This window comes from Perognathus longimembris, chromosome 6 (genome assembly GCF_023159225.1).
Source record: "Perognathus longimembris pacificus isolate PPM17 chromosome 6, ASM2315922v1, whole genome shotgun sequence".
Lineage (NCBI taxonomy): Eukaryota > Metazoa > Chordata > Mammalia > Rodentia > Heteromyidae > Perognathus > Perognathus longimembris.
In genome coordinates, this window is record NC_063166.1 from 85,335,649 (window position 1) to 85,353,061 (window position 17,413).

Consider the following 17,413-nt stretch of genomic DNA (forward strand, 5'->3'; position numbering starts at 1 on the left):
GCCCTCCCGGGGCCCGGCCCCGCCCCCACCACGCCCCTCCCGGCCCCGCCCCTCCCGGCCCCGCCCCTCCCCGGCCCCGCCACCACGCCCCCCTCCCGGCCCCGCCCCACCACGCCCCTCCCCCGGCCCCGCCCCTCCCGGCCTCCCGGCAGCAGGGGCGGGGGAGGGACGCGGGGAGGGGCTCGCGGCGTACTTGTTGGACGGCACGGCGAGGGGGCAGGGGCAGCTGACACAGGGCGCGGCGGGGGTCCCCCGCCCCGCTGCTCACGAAGCCGGCCCGGCAGCGCTCGCAGCGGTCGCCCTCCGTGTTGTGCTGGCAGCCCTGGGCGGCGCAGACGCGGACGCCGGTGAGCGGGACCGACGGCGGCCCGCCCCCGCCCCCGCCACCCCCTCCCCCGCGGACCTAGGCCCGCGGGCGTCTCCGTGGCCGGCCGGCCTGCGTCTCGGCGGCTGCTCCCCACCCGGATCCACTCACCACGCAGATGCCGGAGCCCGGGAGGCAGCGGTCCGAGTGGCCGTGGCACTGGCAAGGGACGCAGCGGCCCAGGAAGGGCCCTTTGACGTCGCGGAAGAAGCCGGGCGCGCACTCCTGGGGAAGGCGAAGGGTGCCAGTGACTGGGGGGGTGCCAGCTCCATGCTGGGGGGCTGCTGCGTGCCAGACCCGAGGTCTCCCCACGCCCCAGCAAGGGCCCGCTGGCAGCCAGGGCACCACACCCTGCAGCCCAAGGGCCAGGGCCGGGCTGCCGTCAGGAGCCCCGGGCTGGGTCAGGCCTGGCTGGGCTGGGGCTGGGCTGGGGCAGGGCCGGGCTGCAGTCAGGAGCTCTGAGGTGGGCTGGGCTGGGGCTGGGCTAGGGCCGGGCTGCAGTCAGGAGCTCTGAGGTGGGCTGGGCTGGGGCAGGGCTGGGCTGGGGCTGGGCAGGGCCGGGCTGCAGTCAGGAGCTCTGAGGTGGGCTGGGCTGGGGCAGGGCTGGGCTGGGGCTGGGCTAGGGCCGGGCTGCAGTCAGGAGCTCTGAGGTGGGCTGGGCTGGGGCAGGGCTGGGCTGGGCTGGGGCAGGGCCGGGCTGCAGTCAGGAGCTCTGAGGTGGGCTGGGCTGGGCTGGGGCAGGGCCGGGCTGCAGTCAGGAGCTCTGAGGTGGGCTGGCTGGGGCTGGGGCAGGGCGGGGCTGCAGTCAGGAGCTCTGAGGTGGGCTGGGCTGGGGCAGGGCTGGGGCTGGGCTGGGGCTGCAGTCAGGAGCTCTGAGGTGGGCTGGGCTGGGGCAGGGCTGGGCTGCAGTCAGGAGCTCTGAGGTGGGCTGGGCTGGGGCTGGGGCAGGGCGGGGCTGCAGTCAGGAGCTCTGAGGTGGGCTGGGCTGGGGCTGGGGCAGGGCGGGGCTGCAGTCAGGAGCTCTGAGGTGGGCTGGGCTGGGGCAGGGCTGGGGCTGGGCTGGGGCTGCAGTCAGGAGCTCTGAGGTGGGCTGGGCTGGGGCAGGGCTGGGCTGCAGTCAGGAGCTCTGAGGTGGGCTGGGCTGGGGCAGGGCTGGGCTGGGCTGGGGCAGGGCTGGGCTGCAGTCAGGAGCTCTGAGGTGGGCTGGGCTGGGGCTGGGGCAGGGCGGGGCTGCAGTCAGGAGCTCTGAGGTGGGCTGGGCTGGGGCAGGGCTGGGGCTGGGCTGGGGCTGCAGTCAGGAGCTCTGAGTGGGCTGGGCTGGGGCAGGGCTGGGCTGCAGTCAGGAGCTCTGAGGTGGGCTGGGCTGGGGCAGGGCCGGGCTGCAGTCAGGAGCTCTGAGGTGGGCTGGGCTGGGGCAGGGCTGGGCTGGGCTGGGGCAGGGCGGGGCTGCAGTCAGGAGCTCTGAGGTGGGCCTGGGCTGGGGCAGGGCTGGGGCTGGGCTGGGGCAGGACCGGGCCGCCAGCTCCCAGAGCCTCGCAGCCATCGTGAGTCAGGAAGGACCAGACCTGGAGCCTGCGGGGCAGCACCTCGGTGTGGGCCGGCCCTCCTCCACCCCGAGGGCCTCCTCCTAGCAGGGGTCAGCCGCGAGCCTCCTCAAAAGGCAGGAGCTGCTCTGGGCTACGCAGGGCCGCGAGCAGAGGAGCCGCGGGGAAGCGTGAGGGGGAGGCTAGGGCGGCTGGCGGGTGGCAGGCGGGGGCAGTGAGTGGCTGGGAAGGCAGCGCTGCGCGGCGGGGGAGGGGCCGCGAGAGTAAAGGGCGGTGAGGACCGCGGGCGGGGGCACCGGGACGGGGTGGGGGAGCCGCTGAGAGCAGGCGCAGACCCGGAGGAGCCTCGGCCCCGCCCGGCCCGTACCTGGCACGAGTCCCCGCGGTAGCTGGCAGGGCACATGCACACCTCCACCGCGCTGGCCGGAGGCCCCCCCGCCCTGCGCGCCGGCCACCTCCAGGGCCACCCCACGCAGGGACACGGCGTTGCCCACGAAGAGGGCGCGGATCTGCAGCTGCTCCAGGCCGGCCAGGACCATCATGAGCTCCTCTCGGGACACAGCATTGTGGGTCTCCACGTGCCGGAAGTTCCCCTGGGAACGACACCCAAGGGAGAGGAGGGAGTGCAGGGCGGAGCCTGGCGTGGGGGCCGAGGCTCACACACACGCGGGGCGGAGCCTGGCGTGGGGGCGGAGGCTCACACAGACGCGGGGCGGAGCCTGGCGTGGGGACGGAGGCTCACACACACGCGGGCGGAGCCTGGCGTGGGGACCGAGGCTCACACAGACGCAGGACGGAGCCTGGCGTGGGGACCGAGGCTCACACAGACGCAGGACGGAGCCTGGCGTGGGGACCGAGGCTCACACAGACGCAGGACGGAGCCTGGCGTGGGGACGGAGGCTCGCGTGGGGACGGAGGCTCACACAGACGCGGGGCGGAGCCTGGCGTGGGGACGGAGGCTCACACAGACGCAGGACGGAGCCTGGCGTGGGGACGGAGGCTCACACAGACGCAGGACGGAGCCTGGCGTGGGGACCGAGGCTCACACAGACGCAGGGCGGAGCCTGGCGTGGGGGCGGAGGCTCACACAGACGCGGGGCGGAGCCTGGCGTGGGGGCCCGAGGCTCACACAGACGCAGGACGGAGCCTGGCGTGGGGACCGAGGCTCACACAGACGCAGGACGGAGCCTGGCGTGGGGACCGAGGCTCACACAGACGCAGGACGGAGCCTGGCGTGGGGCGGAGGCTCGCGTGGGGACCGAGGCTCACACAGACGCAGGACGGAGCCTGGCGTGGGGACCGAGGCTCACACAGACGCAGGGCGGAGCCTCGCGTGGGGGACCGAGGCTCACACAGACGCAGGACGGAGCCTGGCGTGGGGGACCGAGGCTCACACAGACGCAGGACGGAGCCTCGCGTGGGGACCGAGGCTCACACAGACGCAGGACGGAGCCTGGCGTGGGGACGGAGGGCTCACACACGCAGGGCGGAGCCTGGCGTGGGGACCGAGGCTCACACAGACGCAGGGCGGAGCCTCGCGTGGGGACCGAGGCTCACACAGACGCAGGGCGGAGCCTGGCGTGGGGACCGAGGCTCCACACAGACGCAGGACGGAGCCTCGCGTGGGGACCGAGGCTCACACCAGACGCAGGGCGGAGCCTCGCGTGGGGACCGAGGCTCACACAGACGCAGGACGGAGCCTCGCGTGGGGGACCGAGGCTCACACAGACGCAGGACGGAGCCTCGCGTGGGGACCGAGGCTCACACAGACGCAGGGCAGAGCCTCGCGTGGGGACGGAGGCTCACACAGATCGCGGGGGCGAGACTTCCACCTGCAAACGAGCAGCTAGCCCCTACCTCACACAACAACGCAAACTCCACGTGTGTCAAGAACTAAAATGGGCAGAAATGCATCTTAGAATATAGTAAAGTGCTTTCTGACCTGTGAGAGAAAAACTTCTTACACAGAATGTGAGAACACTACCCTGAAAAAATGGATAAGCTGATAAACCTCAAATGCCGTTAAGTGTATATGAACTGCTCATCCGAAGATATCTTTCTTTTGGGGGTGACTTGAACTCAAGGCCTTGAACTTGCAAGGCAGGAACTCTACTGTTTGTTAAGCCATATCTCCAGCCCTTTTTAGGCACTGGTTTTATTTATTCATCTGTTTATTTATAAATTCACGGTCCTGGGGCTGACAGCCTAGGCTACCACTTGAGTCCCAGCTCCAATTCTGGCTGTTCTTGGTGGTTAATTGGAGAGAAGGGCTTAAGGACGTTTCCTGTCTGGGCTGAGTTTGATCTTGATCCTCAGATCTCAGCCTCCTGAGCAGCCGGGTTGTAGGTGTGAACCACCAGTGTCAGGCTTTTTCTGAGTAGCTTCCTGGGGATATGAGTCTCGCAGACTTTCCTGAGGGCTGGCTTTAAACCATGATCCTCACATGTCAGCCTCCTGAGTAACTGGGATTACAGGAGTGTGCCTGGCTTAAAGGCAATTTAAACAGTAAAGTCTAGGATGAGCTCACAAGCTCTGCATCTCGGAGTCTCCCCTAGCTCATCTGGTAAGTACAATTCCTTCTTCCATGGAGGGGAGAGTTAGTCCAGGGCCTTGTGCATACAGGCAAGAGCTCCACCAGGGGGCAAACCGTTGGGATCGCAGACACGGGGGGCTGGGGGGGGCGCAAGAATGGGGTACAGACAGAAAGATGCCCCTGACTCCTCTCAGAGGCAAGGAAAAGAGCACGAGTCAGAGAAACGGTCAGCCCACAGGAGGGAGCCGAGGACAAGAGCCGCGTGAAGCTGCTCCCCGCTCACCCAGGCGGCCGAGAGCCCGGCAGGTGCCCGCGAAGCCTCTCGTTTAGGGGGTGACCGGACGGAGGGCCCAGGCCACCCCACAGCCGGTGCCCCGCAGCCAGCCCCCACTCCTGCCCGTCAGCAGCCCCGCGACACCCCCTCCCGCCGCTGGGCCGTTTGCCCTGGTGGGCTGGGCCTCCCGTGGCCCCGCCACCTCCACCAGCCGCAGCCGCCCGTGGTGAACGTGGCCGGGCGTGGGGTAGGACGGCTCCAGGTAAGCGATGCTCATCTGGTTGCCCTGGGCAACACGGGGGGGGGGACGGACGGATGAGCACAGGCCCCAGGGGCCGCTCCGCCCGCCCGCCCCACCCGAGCCCCCCCCCCCCCGCCCTGTCACCTGCAGCACCACATCCGGCCCGGCTCTCGGCCGGGATGAAGACGTCTCCCCGCTGAGTCTCAGAGTGCAGCTCGTAGCGGAGGGTCCCGCCGTAGGAGGACACCTGGAGCCGGGACATGAGTGTGTGTGTATGATGTGTGTGTGTGTGTGTGTGTGTGTGTGAGACCTGCCAGACCCTGGCCACGGCCTCAGAGACCCGGAACAGTGGCCCTCCCCCCTTCCCTGGCACGGGCCTCAGAGACCCGGAACAGTGGCCTCCCCCCTTCCCTGCCGCCGGCCCGCGAGCACTCCCTGGAGCACCCACCCTGGGCGGGGAGAGCCCCGGCTCCTGCCGCGGCAGACCCCGCGCGCCCCGGCCACCCCGGCCAGGCTCCGCACGCCTGACAGTTTTTGGGGAGCGGGGCCGCCCTACCGTGCGTCCCCCGAACCCGGTGCCTGGGCTCACCCGATCTCCAAGGTAGGAAGGCGGCGCCTGCAGTACAGCTCGGGGAGGGCGTGGGCCACGTGCCGCAGGTCCGCGTACAGCAGCAGGCCTTCCCGCCGCGCGTGGGGGACCACCTGCCGGTCGCCGCTCAGCAGAGTCCAGCCCTCCATGTCCACGAACTGGGGGCGCACGGGGGGGGGTCAGGAGGGGTGCCTCCCGCGGTGCCCTCCGCCCGGGGCCCCGGCCCCGCCCCCCGCGGGTACCTCGTGGCGAACGTGGGTGAGCTCCGGCAGCGCTCCGTGGGCCCCGAAGCAGAAGCAGCGCGTGCAGCCCTTCGGGTTGGCGGCGTCGAGGGAGAAGGCGCCCACGCGGCACCGGTCGCACCTGGGGCCCTGCACGTTCTCCTGGGGGCGGCAGAAGGGGGGCGTCCGCCGGCGGCGCGCTGGCTGGCGGCGGGGGCCGGGGGGGGGGGCCGGGCGCGCGGCGCTCACCTTGCAGCGGCACCGGCCCGTGAGGGGGGTCGCACACGCCGGGCGCGGAGCCCGCCGCGTGGCAGTCGCAGGGGCGGCAGCCGGGGAAGCCGTAGAAGCCCGGCGCGCAGGTGTCGCAGCGGCGCCCCGCCACGTGGGGCCTGCACCTGCGGGGCAGACGACGCCCTGAGCTGCCGGCCTGCCGGGGCTGTGTCTGGGGGGCCGTGGGCCCGGAACTCGGGCCTCGTTCTCGCTGGCCTCGTCTGCTCAAGGCGGGCCCTCTACCCCCCGAGCCAGTCCCCCACTTCCGGCTTCCTGCTGTTTCATTGGCGATAAAGCCGCGTAGACTTCCCTGCCGGGGCTGGCTTTGAACCTCGAGCCCCGGACCTCAGCCTCCCGAGGAGCCGGGACGACCCGCCTCTCCTCCCAGCTTGCCGGCAAAGGTGAGAGCACGCAGAGCCCCCGACTCGGGGTCCGCTAGGCACCGAACGGGGTGAGGCCGCCCCCGGGCCCCGGGCTTCGCGGCTCACCTGCACTGGCCGCTGTCCGTGTCGCAGGTGGGGTCGGTGAGCTCCTGGACGCCGGGCCCGGAGCAGTTGCAGTCCTCGCAGCCGGCCAGGGGGTGGCAGCCGAAGGTCTGGGGCTGGCAGACCAGGCAGTCGGGGGGCACGGTGCGCGGCGGGCCAGATGCACTGGCCCGTGAGCTCATCGCAGAGGCGGGCGCCGCAGTCACAGGCTGGGGGGGGGGGGGCGGGGGGGGATCCTCGTTAGCACACCTGACCCCTCGGCCCCATTCTGCCCAGCCGCGGACGGTAGGGCGTGGTGGGCAGAGCCCGCAACTCCTGCCCCAGCCACGCACACGCAGGACCCTGGGCTTCGGGCAGCAGCTCTGCGGCGGACACCCTGACAAGGGCTACAAAGCACCGGCGGGTTCCCAGAACGTTCTAGACAGCCCCACAAGATGGGTGTCCGGCACCGAGGCCACAAGCTGGCCTGCTAGGCTCCCGCACACTCCCCTGGCCGCCCCTTCCGGCGCGTCCTGTCCCCGGGCAGGTCCTCACTGGGGAGCAGCCAGTAGCCCTGCCTCCCGTGCCCCGCACCTGGGAAGCCCCGCGGGGCCGGCCTGGGGGCCTGGTGCCGGTGCACCGGGGTACTCACGCCTGCAGTGGGGAAGCCCCGCGGGGCCGGCCGGTGCACCGGGGTACTCACACCTGCAGTGGGGAAGCCCCGCGGGGCCGGCCGGTGCACCGGGGTACTCACGCCTGCAGTGGGGAAGCCCCGCGGGGCCGGCCGGTGCACCGGGGTACTCACGCCTGCAGTGGGGAAGCCCCGCGGGGCCGGCCGGTGCACCGGGGTACTCACGCCTGCAGTTGGGGAAGCCCCAGTAGCCGGTGGCACAGCGAGAGCAGTCGCGGCCGATGACCGTGGGCCCGGCAGGGACACTGTCCCCCGAAGGGCTCACAAGTGGGGCCCGTGGCACCCGCCTCGTGGCAGCCACAGGGCCGGGCCCCGTTGTTGTAGAAGAGAGAGAGGGAGGCGGCGGCGCTCCGGCAGAATGGGGTGGAGCTGCTGGGGCTACGTAGAGAGGAGGGGGCCAGGCTGGTAGTCAGCCCTCCCCCCTGCCCCCCCCCCCCCCGCCTGGGCTCCCAGCTCAGGCCCCGCCCACCCTGCCCACCTGATGTGGTAGCCGTGGGCAGCACAGTGGCTGATGAAGTCGTAGGATTTGTCCAAGGGCTCCTCGCGGAGGTAGCCGGGGCCGTAGGCGTCCTCCGGACCACCAGCACGTAGTCCTGGGGAGCGGGGCCCGGTCACGGTGGGCCCGGTCACCAGGGGCCCGGTCACGGTGGGCCCGGTCACCACGGGCCCGGCAAAGGGCCCGATCACGGTGGGCCCGGTCACAGTGGGCCCGGTCACGGTGGGCCCGGTCACCACGGGCCCGGCGAAGGGCCCGGTCACGGTGGGCCCGGTCACCAGGGGCCCGGTCACGGTGGGCCCGGTCACCAGGGGCCCGGTCACCAGGGGCCCGGTCACGGTGGGCCCGGTCACGGTGGGCCCGGTCACGGTGGGCCCGGTCACCACGGGCCCGGCGAAGGGCCCAGTCACGGTGGGCCCGGTCACGGTGGGCCCGGTCACGGTGGGCCCGGTCACCACGGGCCCGGCAAAGGGCCCGGTCAGGAGACTGCGGCCCCTAACGCTGCCAGGGCCGGGGCCCTGCAAGCAGCCCAAACCACACTGCCCCCCCCATCCTCCACCCACCTGAGGGGGACGGCAGGAAGCCAGCACCTGCTCTACGCCCTGCCTGCCGCTCCCGAGTCCCTGGTCCCCGTCCTGGGCCTGCCTCTCGGGAGGACCTCTGAGACATCACGGGCCGGGGGTAGGGGGGTCCCTTTGGAGCCCCACCTGATGAGGTCCCCAGGGGCAGAAGTGACTACAGTCGGTCTTGGCATGGGGGGGGGGGGCATGGCAGCAGACCGAGGGAGGGGCTTCAGCCCTGGGACTCACCAGCCAGAGCCAGCGGCCCGCGGGCACCCGCACGGTCACCGTGAGCTCGCTGTCGGTCACGTCCAGGACCGTCTGGCCCTCGCACGACACCAGTGTGCGGCACCCGTAGCCGTGGGGGCAGAAGCTGGCGTTGGCATGGCCTGGAGGGCGGAGCCGAGGGGGCCGATCAGGACGCCCGCTGCCGCCCCCCCGGCCCCCCGCCCCGTCCTGGGCCCAGGGCGCGGTGAGGTGCGGAGCCGAGGGGCCGATCAGGACACATGCCGCCGCCCCCCCCCCCCCTGGCCCCCCGCCCCGTCCTGGGCCCAGGGCGCGGTGAGGTGCGGAGGCAGGCGCGTGCTCCGGAGCTGCCCGCCGGGACCCTGCAGCCCCTCAGCCCCGAGCCCGCCCCAGCCACGCACGGGGAGGGCGGCGTGGGGGCGGGGGCCTGCCGCGGCCCCAGGGCATCGGACCGCGGCCCGGCCCGCGCCCTCGGGCCTCGGCCACTCACCCTGCCAGACGCGGCCCCCGCGGACGAGGACCTCCACGGGGAAGGTGGGGTGGGCCGGCTGGAACCCATGCAGCAGGAAGGCGTAGCGGCCCGGGGTGGGCACCTGGGCGGTGAAGACCACGGTGCCCTGCGGGGAGAGGCTCTAGTGAGCGGGCAGGGGCGGGGGCCCCCGGGGTCCCGGGCCGGCCCCCCGCGTTGCTGGACCCCTGCGCGGGGTGGAGGCGAGGGGTCGGCGCCCCCAGACGCCGCGCCCCGGCCGCCCCACCGGGCCCTCACCTGGGGGTGGCGCAGCAGGGTGGGCTCGGGTGTCGGGGTCCAGGGCCGTGGGGGGCCGGGGCTGGGGCCCGGGCGGGGCGGCTCCGGGGGCGAGCTCCTGGGAGCGGGTCAGAGGGAGGTCCGGAGGGAGCGGCAGCACCTGGCAGTCGCGCAGGACGATGGGCCGCGGCGGCTTCGGGAAGCGCGAGGGCTGGCAGGCGGCCCTGGGGCGGAGGCGGGCGTGAGCCGGGGCCCGCCCGGCCGCCGCGCCCTCTGCCGCCCCGCGGCGCCCAGCCCCCTACCTGCGGAGTCCGAAGGAGCCGTGGCTGCTCACGCAGTGGACGCGGGGCTCCACGAACTCCGTGGTGAACTCCTCCGCGGGCACCAGGGTGACGCCGTGCTGGGTCGCAGACACCAGATGCAGCCCACCGGCCCCCTCGGGATCCCTCCCCGCAGCGGCCCGCCCGCCCGCCCGCCCGCCCTCCCTCCCCTCCAGGCCCGGGACCGGCTCTGATAAAGCTCCCATGGGCACCTACTGTCTTCCTTGCCCCCTATGTGGGTGGAAGAAGCCGGGGGAGGGGGAGGGAGGGGAGGGCGTGGGGGGGGAGGCCAGCCCTCGGGGCCAGGGCCGGGGCCTCACCAGGAAGAAGCGCGCCTGCTGGGAGGTGAGGCGGACGCTGGCCTCCGAGTCCAGGTGGAAGGCGGCCACGTGGTGTTGGGAGTCCAGGGCGGGGCCGCGACACAGCGTGCTGGGGGAGGGGGCGGTCAGTGGGTGGGCAGCGGGGGCGGGCCCCCGGGCCGGCACAGCCCCCGGCCCGCGCCCACCTGTAGGCGCAGGGGTGGAGCGTGAGCGCCCCCCCGCTGGGGCGCCCGCTGGGGCGTGTGCACGGCCACGCCCAGCTCCTGCGGCGGGCCTTCGTTGGCGTACTCCACCACCAGGGCGTAGCGGCCCGGCCGGGGCACCGTCACCGGAAGCTGGACGTCCACCTGGGGGAGGGGAGGGGAGGGGAGGGTGACCGCCTACCCCGGGCCGGAGGAAGGGCTGACCCGGTCTGTGGAGCGCGCGGAAGGCGGGCCGGGTCAGGTAGGAACCCGCCCGGCGGCCCGGCCCCACCCCCGTGTCCCACCCGCCCTCCCGGGCCCCCGGGGCCGGTGGACACGTACGTCGGTGCCCAGGCAGGCGGCCAGAGGTGGGTGCGAGGGGCTGAGCTGCTCGGTGGGGCAGGGGCGGGGCAGGCTGTTGTCATGGCGACACAGGGCCTCCAGCCCCGCGGCCGAGGGGAAGCCGTCCAGGGGGAGGTGGGTGTGGAGAAGGCAGCTGAGGACGGAGAGGCCGCGGTCAGCGGCAGGCAGGGACCCCCGGCGCCCCGGCGGGCGGCGCGGGTGGGGGGCTCGGGGTTCCCCGCCCCCGCGGGCCCCTACTTTTCCCGCGCACGCTGTGCAGACGGCCAGTAGGTGCAGGCCTCGGTCACGCGGAGCTGCAGCAGCGCCGCCTCGTCGTAAGCGCTGGGCAGCAGAACCACGTAGTCCTGGGGAGGGCGGGAGGGGGCGCTGAGGCGCTGGGGCCCGGGGCCCGCCCCCTCCCCCCCCCCACGGCCCCCGCCTCACCAGGAGCACGCCTTCGGCCTCCACAACCAGGGCCCAGATGCCGGGGTTCAGGACAAAGGGCTCCCCAAAGCCCCTCCGGGGCACCGTGACAAAGGCAGGCTCGGTGCTGGGCGGGAAGGCCACGGGCTGGCTCTGCTCCGTGCCTGGGGACGGGAAGGGGGGAGGGAGGCCCCCGCCTGGGCCCAACCCCAGCACCCCCACCCCAAGGTGCGCGGGTGCGGTCCAGGGCCCGCCCGCCGTCGTGAAGCGGGAGGGATGGCGGAGCGGGGAATGGCGCGGGGGGGGGGGGGGGGAGGGGAGGGGGTGGGGAAGGGGGGAGGGGGGTGCCGGGGCAGGCGGGGCAGGCGGGGCAGGCCGCCGCACTCACAGTTAGTACAGGCGGCGAGCTTGCCTTCCTCCAGCATGGAGACGCGGCCGCTCACGCCGCTGGGCCCGCGGTTGACGTAGCGGAAGATCAGCCGGAAGAGGTCGGGAGAGGTCACGTTCAGCCGGGCCACGATCCGGGGCTGGAGGGGCGGGCGCGCAGTGTCAGGGGCGGCCTGGGCCCTGTGCGCGACGCGAGGGGCCCACCGCGCCCCCGCCCCCTGCCACCGCCAGGGCCATGCCTGCCGACGCGGCCGCGGGGCAGCACAGGGCCGCGGGACGAGACGGGCCGGGCCGGCGCCCACCTGGATGGGAGCCATGTGCGCGTAGCCCCTCCAGCTGAAGTTCTCGAACTCCAGGGGGTTGAAGCCGAAGCGCGCGGCGCGGCCCTCGGGCGTGGCCGCCTCCTCCAGCTCCAGCCGCAGGTGGTGCAGGTCAGGCAGGTAGTGGTCCTTCGCCGGCCTGCCGGGCCGCAGGGTGTGGGTGAGGCAGGCCGGGACCCACAGGGCCACCCGGTCCCTGGGGACCGCCCGCCCCCCCGCCCCCCCCCGAGCCTCAGGGGCGGCCGCGGTCACTCACTCACTGCAGGTGGGGCCCTGGGTGTTGGGCCGGCACCGGCAGGCCCCCGTCTTCAGTTCACAGCCCTGGCCCAGAGCGCCCCCGACGTCGCACTGGCAGCCTGCGGTGAGGAGGAGGTTAGATGGCGCCCAGCCGCGCGCCCCGCTGAGCACCGCCACCCTCGGGAGCCGCCGGGGCTCCGGTGCCGCCTCGGGGGAGGGAGCACTGGGGTAGACTCGCGACGGCCGCCAGGAGCCCAGGGCCGAGCAGAAGCCCTCAGGCCGGGGCAGACGCGGGGCCTCGGGGTGCCCGGAACCTACCTGGCCCCCCCTCGCCACGCCCGGCCCACCCACCGTCTCTCCTGGGCCTCCGCCTCCCACGAGGCCTGAGGACCGGCCCGTGGACGCTTACTGCGGCAGCCAAAGTAGTCAGCCCGGTCCAGCCCGAAGAAGCCATCCTTGCACGCGGAACAGGCGTGCCCACACACGTGGGCCTTGCAGAAGCAATGGCCGCTGCCCTGGGGCCAGGAGAGAAGGCAGGCAGTGAGGGGGGGCTGCAGCCCGCCGGCCCGCGTTCCCGCGCCCCACGATCCCCCGCGGTCCGCGCTCACCGGCCTGCACTCGGTCACTCCTCCCAGCGTGCCCCTGGGGTCGCAGCTGCATCCTGGGGACGGCAGAGCAGGTCTGAGGAACTCGGGGGGCGGGAGGCACGGGTGGCATCCCCCCTCACCCCCCCCCGACACCCGCACGAAGGCAAACTTACGGGTACAGCCCTCGGGGCTGCCGGGGCTCAGCCCCCAGTACCCAGGCTCGCAGCGATCGCAGCTCGGCCCCTCCACGTGAGCCCGGCACACGCAGGGGCCCTGGCAGGAACGGGAGAGACGGCGTGAGAACGCTCGGCTCCGCGGCCGTGCCTCAAGCCCCAGGGTCACCCGGAAGAACAAAGGGCCAGCGAGAGGCACCGCGGGGCCCGCCCCGCGGTTGCCCCGGCAACTGAACGGCAGGATGCCAGGGTCCCGTGGGGCTTGGGCCCTGAGAGCTGGCCAGGGGCCCCCGGCACATTCCCACCCGAAGACGGCCCTGTGCTCACCTCAGGAAGCGAAGGATGGGCCGGGGCCAGGCCTGCAGGGTGACAGGAACCAGCTAGAGATAAGCAAGTCAGAGTCACTCCCCGGTGACGGGCCAGCCAGAACCTACGTCCTCAGAGGACCATCAGCTGTGGCCCGCGGCTACACGTCTGTTTTCCACAGCACCTCCCCACGCACACAGACACGCACCCACACGAGAGCATCTGTGAGAATGCATGCAGCCCAGCCAGGGGAGCACCAGCGTGAGCACCAGAAAGCACGCAGAGAGCCACAGGGGCACAGACCACACTCACACACACACACACAGCACTGTACGCGTGGAATGGACCTCAGGAAGGCACTCTAAGTGTGAACGGTACTGGACACACATGGACCTGGACGCCCCCAGCCTGCCCACCCAGCTCACCCACGTGGACACGGATGCCCCAGCGTGCCCCCGGCTCACCCACGTGGACACGGACGCCCAGCGTGCTCCCATCTCACCCACGTGGACACGGACGCCCAGCGTGCCCCCGGCTCACCCCCGTGGACACGGACGCCCAGCGTGCCCCCGGCTCACCCACGTGGACACGGACGCCCGGCGTGCCCCCGGCTCACCCCCGTGGACACGGACGCCCGGCGTGCCCCCGGCTCACCCCCGTGGACACGGACGCCCGGCGTGCCCCCGGCTCACCCCCGTGGACACGGACGCCCGGCGTGCCCCCGGCTCACCCCCGTGGACACGGACGCCCGGCGTGCCCCCGGCTCACCCCCGTGGACACGGACGCCCGGCGTGCCCCCGGCTCACCCCCGTGGACACGGACGCCCGGCGTGCCCCCGGCTCACCCCCGTGGACACGGACGCCCGGCGTGCCCCCAGCTCACCTTCGCAGTGGGGAAAGTCGTAGGCGCCGGGCTCGCAGGCGTCGCAGCGCAGCCCCGTCACGTGGGGCCGGCAGCTGCACTGCCCGCTGTGGGGGTCACAGGCTGTGTGCACGGAGCCCTCGGCGGAGCACTGGCAGGCTGCGGAAGGCGGGCGGGGTGAGGGCGGGGCGGGGTGAGGGCGGGGCGGGGTGAGGGCGGGGCGGGGTGAGGGCGGGGCGGGTGAGGGCGGGGCGGGGTGAGGGCGGGGCGGGGTGAGGGCGGGGCGGGTGAGGGCGGGGCGGGGTGAGGGCGGGGCGGGGGCCGCGCCTGCCCCTCCCCCGCCCCCCCGCCCCCCGCAGACACTCACGGAGGCAGGCGGGGAAGCCGTGGAAGCCGGGGGCGCACTCCTGGCAGGCGGCACCGGCGTAGCCCGGGCGGCAGCGGCAGGCCCCTCCCGCCCCGCAGAGCTGGTCCAGCGCCCCGCGGGGGTCGCAGGTGCAGGCTGCGGAGGACAGCGCGGGCTCAGGCTGCGGCCCGGGCGGGGAGCGTGCGGGGAGCCCGGCTCCGTCCCGCCCCGGCCCCTGCGCTCACCGCGGCAGTCGGGGTAGCCGTGGTGGTCCGGGCGGCAGCGATCGCAGTGCAGACCCTCGAACCCCGGGCGGCAGGGGCAGCGGCCGGCCTCGTCGCAGCCTTCGGGGAGGGTCCCCGCGGGGCTGCAGCCACACCCTGGGGAGCGGGGCGCGTCAGGGGCTCTGGCCCGGGGGCCCCCCTCCGAGCCCGGCGGAGGGGCGGGTACTCACGCTGGCAGAGGGGGAAGTGGAAGTAGCCGGGGGCGCACCGGTCGCACGCGGCTCCCTCGAAGCCCGCTCGGCAGCGGCACTGGCCGGAGCCCGGGTCGCAGAGGCCGCCGTCCGCCCCGGGGCTGGAGCACTGGCAGGCTGCGGGAGGGGAGGGTTGCGGTCGGCGGGCGGGCGCGGGGCCCGGGCGGGCGGGCGGGCGGGCGGGGCGGGGTGGCACTCACGCTGGCAGCCGGGGCCGTAGAAGCCGGGCCTGCAGAGCTCGCAGTGGGCCCCCTGGAAGTTGGGCTTGCACACGCAGCGGCCCACGCGAGGGTCCTTCCGGCAGGCGTTGCCCAGCGTCCCGCCCGCGCTGCAGTCGCAGCCTGCGAGGGAGGGGCGGGAGCTCAACACCCGCGGCCCCGCCCCTTCCGCCCGGAACACCGGTGGCGCTCACACTTGTGCTGTGCACGGTTCACAAGCCACAAATAAAATGTAACCCAAGGGGCTGGGGATGTGGCCTAGTGGCAAGAGAGCTCGCCTTGTATACATGAAGCCCTGGTTTCGATTCCCCAGCACCACATATACAGAAAACGGCCAGAAGGGGCGCTGTGGCTCAAGTGGCAGAGTGCTAGCCTTGAGCAAAAAGAAGCCAGGGACAGTGCTCAGGCCCTGAGTCCAAGGCCCAGGACTGGCAAAAAGAAAGAAAAAGAAAAGCCGCCAACCAGTCTCACTTACAGATGTAGACCCAAGGAGACAATTGACGTTAAGGAAAGGCAGTAATCCACTGTACAAGACACAGATTAAACGTGCAATATTCCACGACCCTGAGTAACTTCTGAATGCTTACCATGGACCCACGGAGAAAGGAAGAATTTTCATAGCGTACACCATGGATTTGGCAAACTACAGTGCAAGGGTTTTATAAATAATGTTGTACGGGAAGCAACACCAGCCCCCTGGCTCCAAGGTGGTCTGTGGCTGCTGCAACCTAGCAAAGCTGCAGAAGCTGCACAGCCGGGCAGAATCCAGGGACATTTACTGTCTGCTCCTGCACTACAATGAAAACCTAAACACGCTCCTATGAAAAAGAAGCCATCCTTCTGGGTGCCGGGGGCTCACGCCTGTGGTCTCGGTTTAAGGCCAGCCAGGCAAAACTTTTGTGATAGCCCATCTCCCCCCATAGAAACGGGCTGCGGTGACAGGTGCCTGCTAGCCCAGCGACGTGAGAAGCCGACACAGGACTGCGGTCTAGGCTGGTCCCACAAACACAGACCCTAGTTGACATCATGGAAACAGAAAGACAGAGGGAGGGCATGGCTCAAATGGGAGCACACTGGCTTAGCGAGCACAGGCCCCGAGTCCTAAACCCAGTGTGCCGCCCTCCCCCACCCCCCAAAAAAGCGGGGGAGACAGGGAAGGGAAAGGACCTAAGTTTCCAACAACTGGAGGGAGACTGGGAAAGTAAGTGGTGTATCTGTCCATCTGGCATAGACCGTAAAAGGACGTGTTTATGCAGCTGTGGCGGGTGAGATGGGCAGCCACTAGGTGTGCCCAGCACACTTCATGTTGCTACAAATTGCACACGCATGGGTGTGGGAAGCTCAGGCAGCATGGAAAGGGCCTATTTCCTTTCCTTTTATTTTTTGCCAGCGTACTGTGGATGGAAAACAGGGCTTGTGAGCTAACCATATTTTTAAAGGCTTTTCCACTGTAAATACGCATTATTTGCATAGAAATAAATGGGTCGGCTTGGTGCTGGTGGCTCCAATCCTAGCTACTCAAGAGGCTGAGATCTGAGGATCACAGTTCAAAGCCAGCCGGGGCAGGAAAGCTGGTGGCACTGTTATCTCTAATTAACCCTCTAAAAGCCAGAAGCGGGGCTGTGGCTCAAATGATGGAATTCTAGCCTGGAGCAAAAGAGCTCAGCCCCAGGACCAGCACGCACGCACGCACGCACGCACGCACTCACGCACGCACTCACGCACGCACTCACGCACGCGCACACTCGGTGACTGAGATGGAAACTCATCTTTCGCCACGGCCTCCCGGTGTGGCGGTCCGTGGCCGGCCGGCCGGCCAGGGGAGCTCGGGGGTACTTACTCACGATCTGTCCAGCTGGTAGCACCTGCTCCCCGGGTAGTGTTGAGGGAGAACGAGGGCACGGCTGAGCGGAAGAGACGCCCCATCAGCCTTGGCTGCCCCGCCATGTCCGCCGCCCCCACGCCCCCTCCTGTGGGGCTCCCCAGCCCCTCGGGCAGGGGACCGGCCCCCTCCCGCCCCGCCCCGCCCCGGCGGGCGCAGGGCCTCACGGTAGCAGTGCGGGAAGCCGGCGAAGCCCTCGGCACACTGGCGGCACCGCTCCCCGGTGAAGTTGGGCCGGCAGTAGCAGCGGCCCGTCAGGTCCTCGCAGGTCCCGTCCGTGAAGTCCGACTCGCAGTCGCAGCCTGGGGTGGGGGACGGGAGGCTGGGGAGGGGCCGCACTCGGGGGCCTCCCCGGGGCGCGCGGGACCCCAGGGCCCCCGGGCCGGGCCCGCCCCTCCCGGCCCACTCACGGAGGCAGGCGTGGGGCGAGTCCAGGGGTTGGTCGGGCGCGCGGTAGAAGCCGGGCAGGCAGCGCTCACAGTTGATGCCTGTGGTGTGATGCTGGGGGCGGGGGCGGGGGCGGGTGAGCCCGGCCCGCCCCCGCCCTGCCCCCCGCGCCCACCCGCCCCCCCGCGACCACCCCGCCGGCTGCACTCGGTCTACCTGGCAGTGGATGCAGACGCCCCCACCCTGGTACACGTTGTCCTGGTTCTGGCTGGCGTTGCGCCGGTCCACCTCGGGGTCGTAGTAGCAGTCGTGGGCGTGGCCGTGGCAGTTGCAGGCTGGCGAGGGGGAGCCGGCGGTCAGCCCGCCCTCCGCGCGCCCAGCCCCCGGGGCCCGGCCCTCCCCCGAGGCG

The 17,413-nt window shown here is 72.0% G+C and overlaps 1 protein-coding gene across 1 annotated transcript in view; it reads right to left on the reverse strand.

Annotated features, from left to right (window-relative positions):
* The window catches only part of Lama5 (laminin subunit alpha 5), a 49,145-nt gene that overhangs the window by 15,431 nt on the left and 16,301 nt on the right, over positions 1-17,413 (reverse strand). Inside the window, 47 exon segments of the mRNA XM_048349428.1 lie at positions 194-246; positions 248-322; positions 476-589; positions 2,276-2,344; positions 2,346-2,501; positions 4,918-5,001; positions 5,101-5,118; positions 5,120-5,203; positions 5,546-5,577; positions 5,580-5,703; positions 5,788-5,928; positions 6,016-6,042; positions 6,044-6,161; positions 6,525-6,676; positions 6,678-6,730; positions 7,357-7,417; positions 7,419-7,569; positions 7,670-7,769; positions 7,772-7,784; positions 8,497-8,636; positions 8,984-9,110; positions 9,260-9,286; positions 9,288-9,462; positions 9,541-9,638; positions 9,879-9,987; positions 10,064-10,095; positions 10,097-10,225; positions 10,403-10,556; positions 10,661-10,767; positions 10,847-10,989; positions 11,214-11,352; positions 11,515-11,671; positions 11,789-11,888; positions 12,179-12,284; positions 12,378-12,430; positions 12,530-12,629; positions 12,857-12,909; positions 13,718-13,855; positions 14,064-14,198; positions 14,288-14,422; positions 14,497-14,634; positions 14,718-14,858; positions 16,576-16,609; positions 16,611-16,639; positions 16,785-16,919; positions 17,028-17,118; positions 17,221-17,339. Of these exon segments, the coding sequence (XP_048205385.1) occupies positions 194-246; positions 248-322; positions 476-589; positions 2,276-2,344; positions 2,346-2,501; positions 4,918-5,001; positions 5,101-5,118; positions 5,120-5,203; positions 5,546-5,577; positions 5,580-5,703; positions 5,788-5,928; positions 6,016-6,042; positions 6,044-6,161; positions 6,525-6,676; positions 6,678-6,730; positions 7,357-7,417; positions 7,419-7,569; positions 7,670-7,769; positions 7,772-7,784; positions 8,497-8,636; positions 8,984-9,110; positions 9,260-9,286; positions 9,288-9,462; positions 9,541-9,638; positions 9,879-9,987; positions 10,064-10,095; positions 10,097-10,225; positions 10,403-10,556; positions 10,661-10,767; positions 10,847-10,989; positions 11,214-11,352; positions 11,515-11,671; positions 11,789-11,888; positions 12,179-12,284; positions 12,378-12,430; positions 12,530-12,629; positions 12,857-12,909; positions 13,718-13,855; positions 14,064-14,198; positions 14,288-14,422; positions 14,497-14,634; positions 14,718-14,858; positions 16,576-16,609; positions 16,611-16,639; positions 16,785-16,919; positions 17,028-17,118; positions 17,221-17,339 (4,669 nt within the window).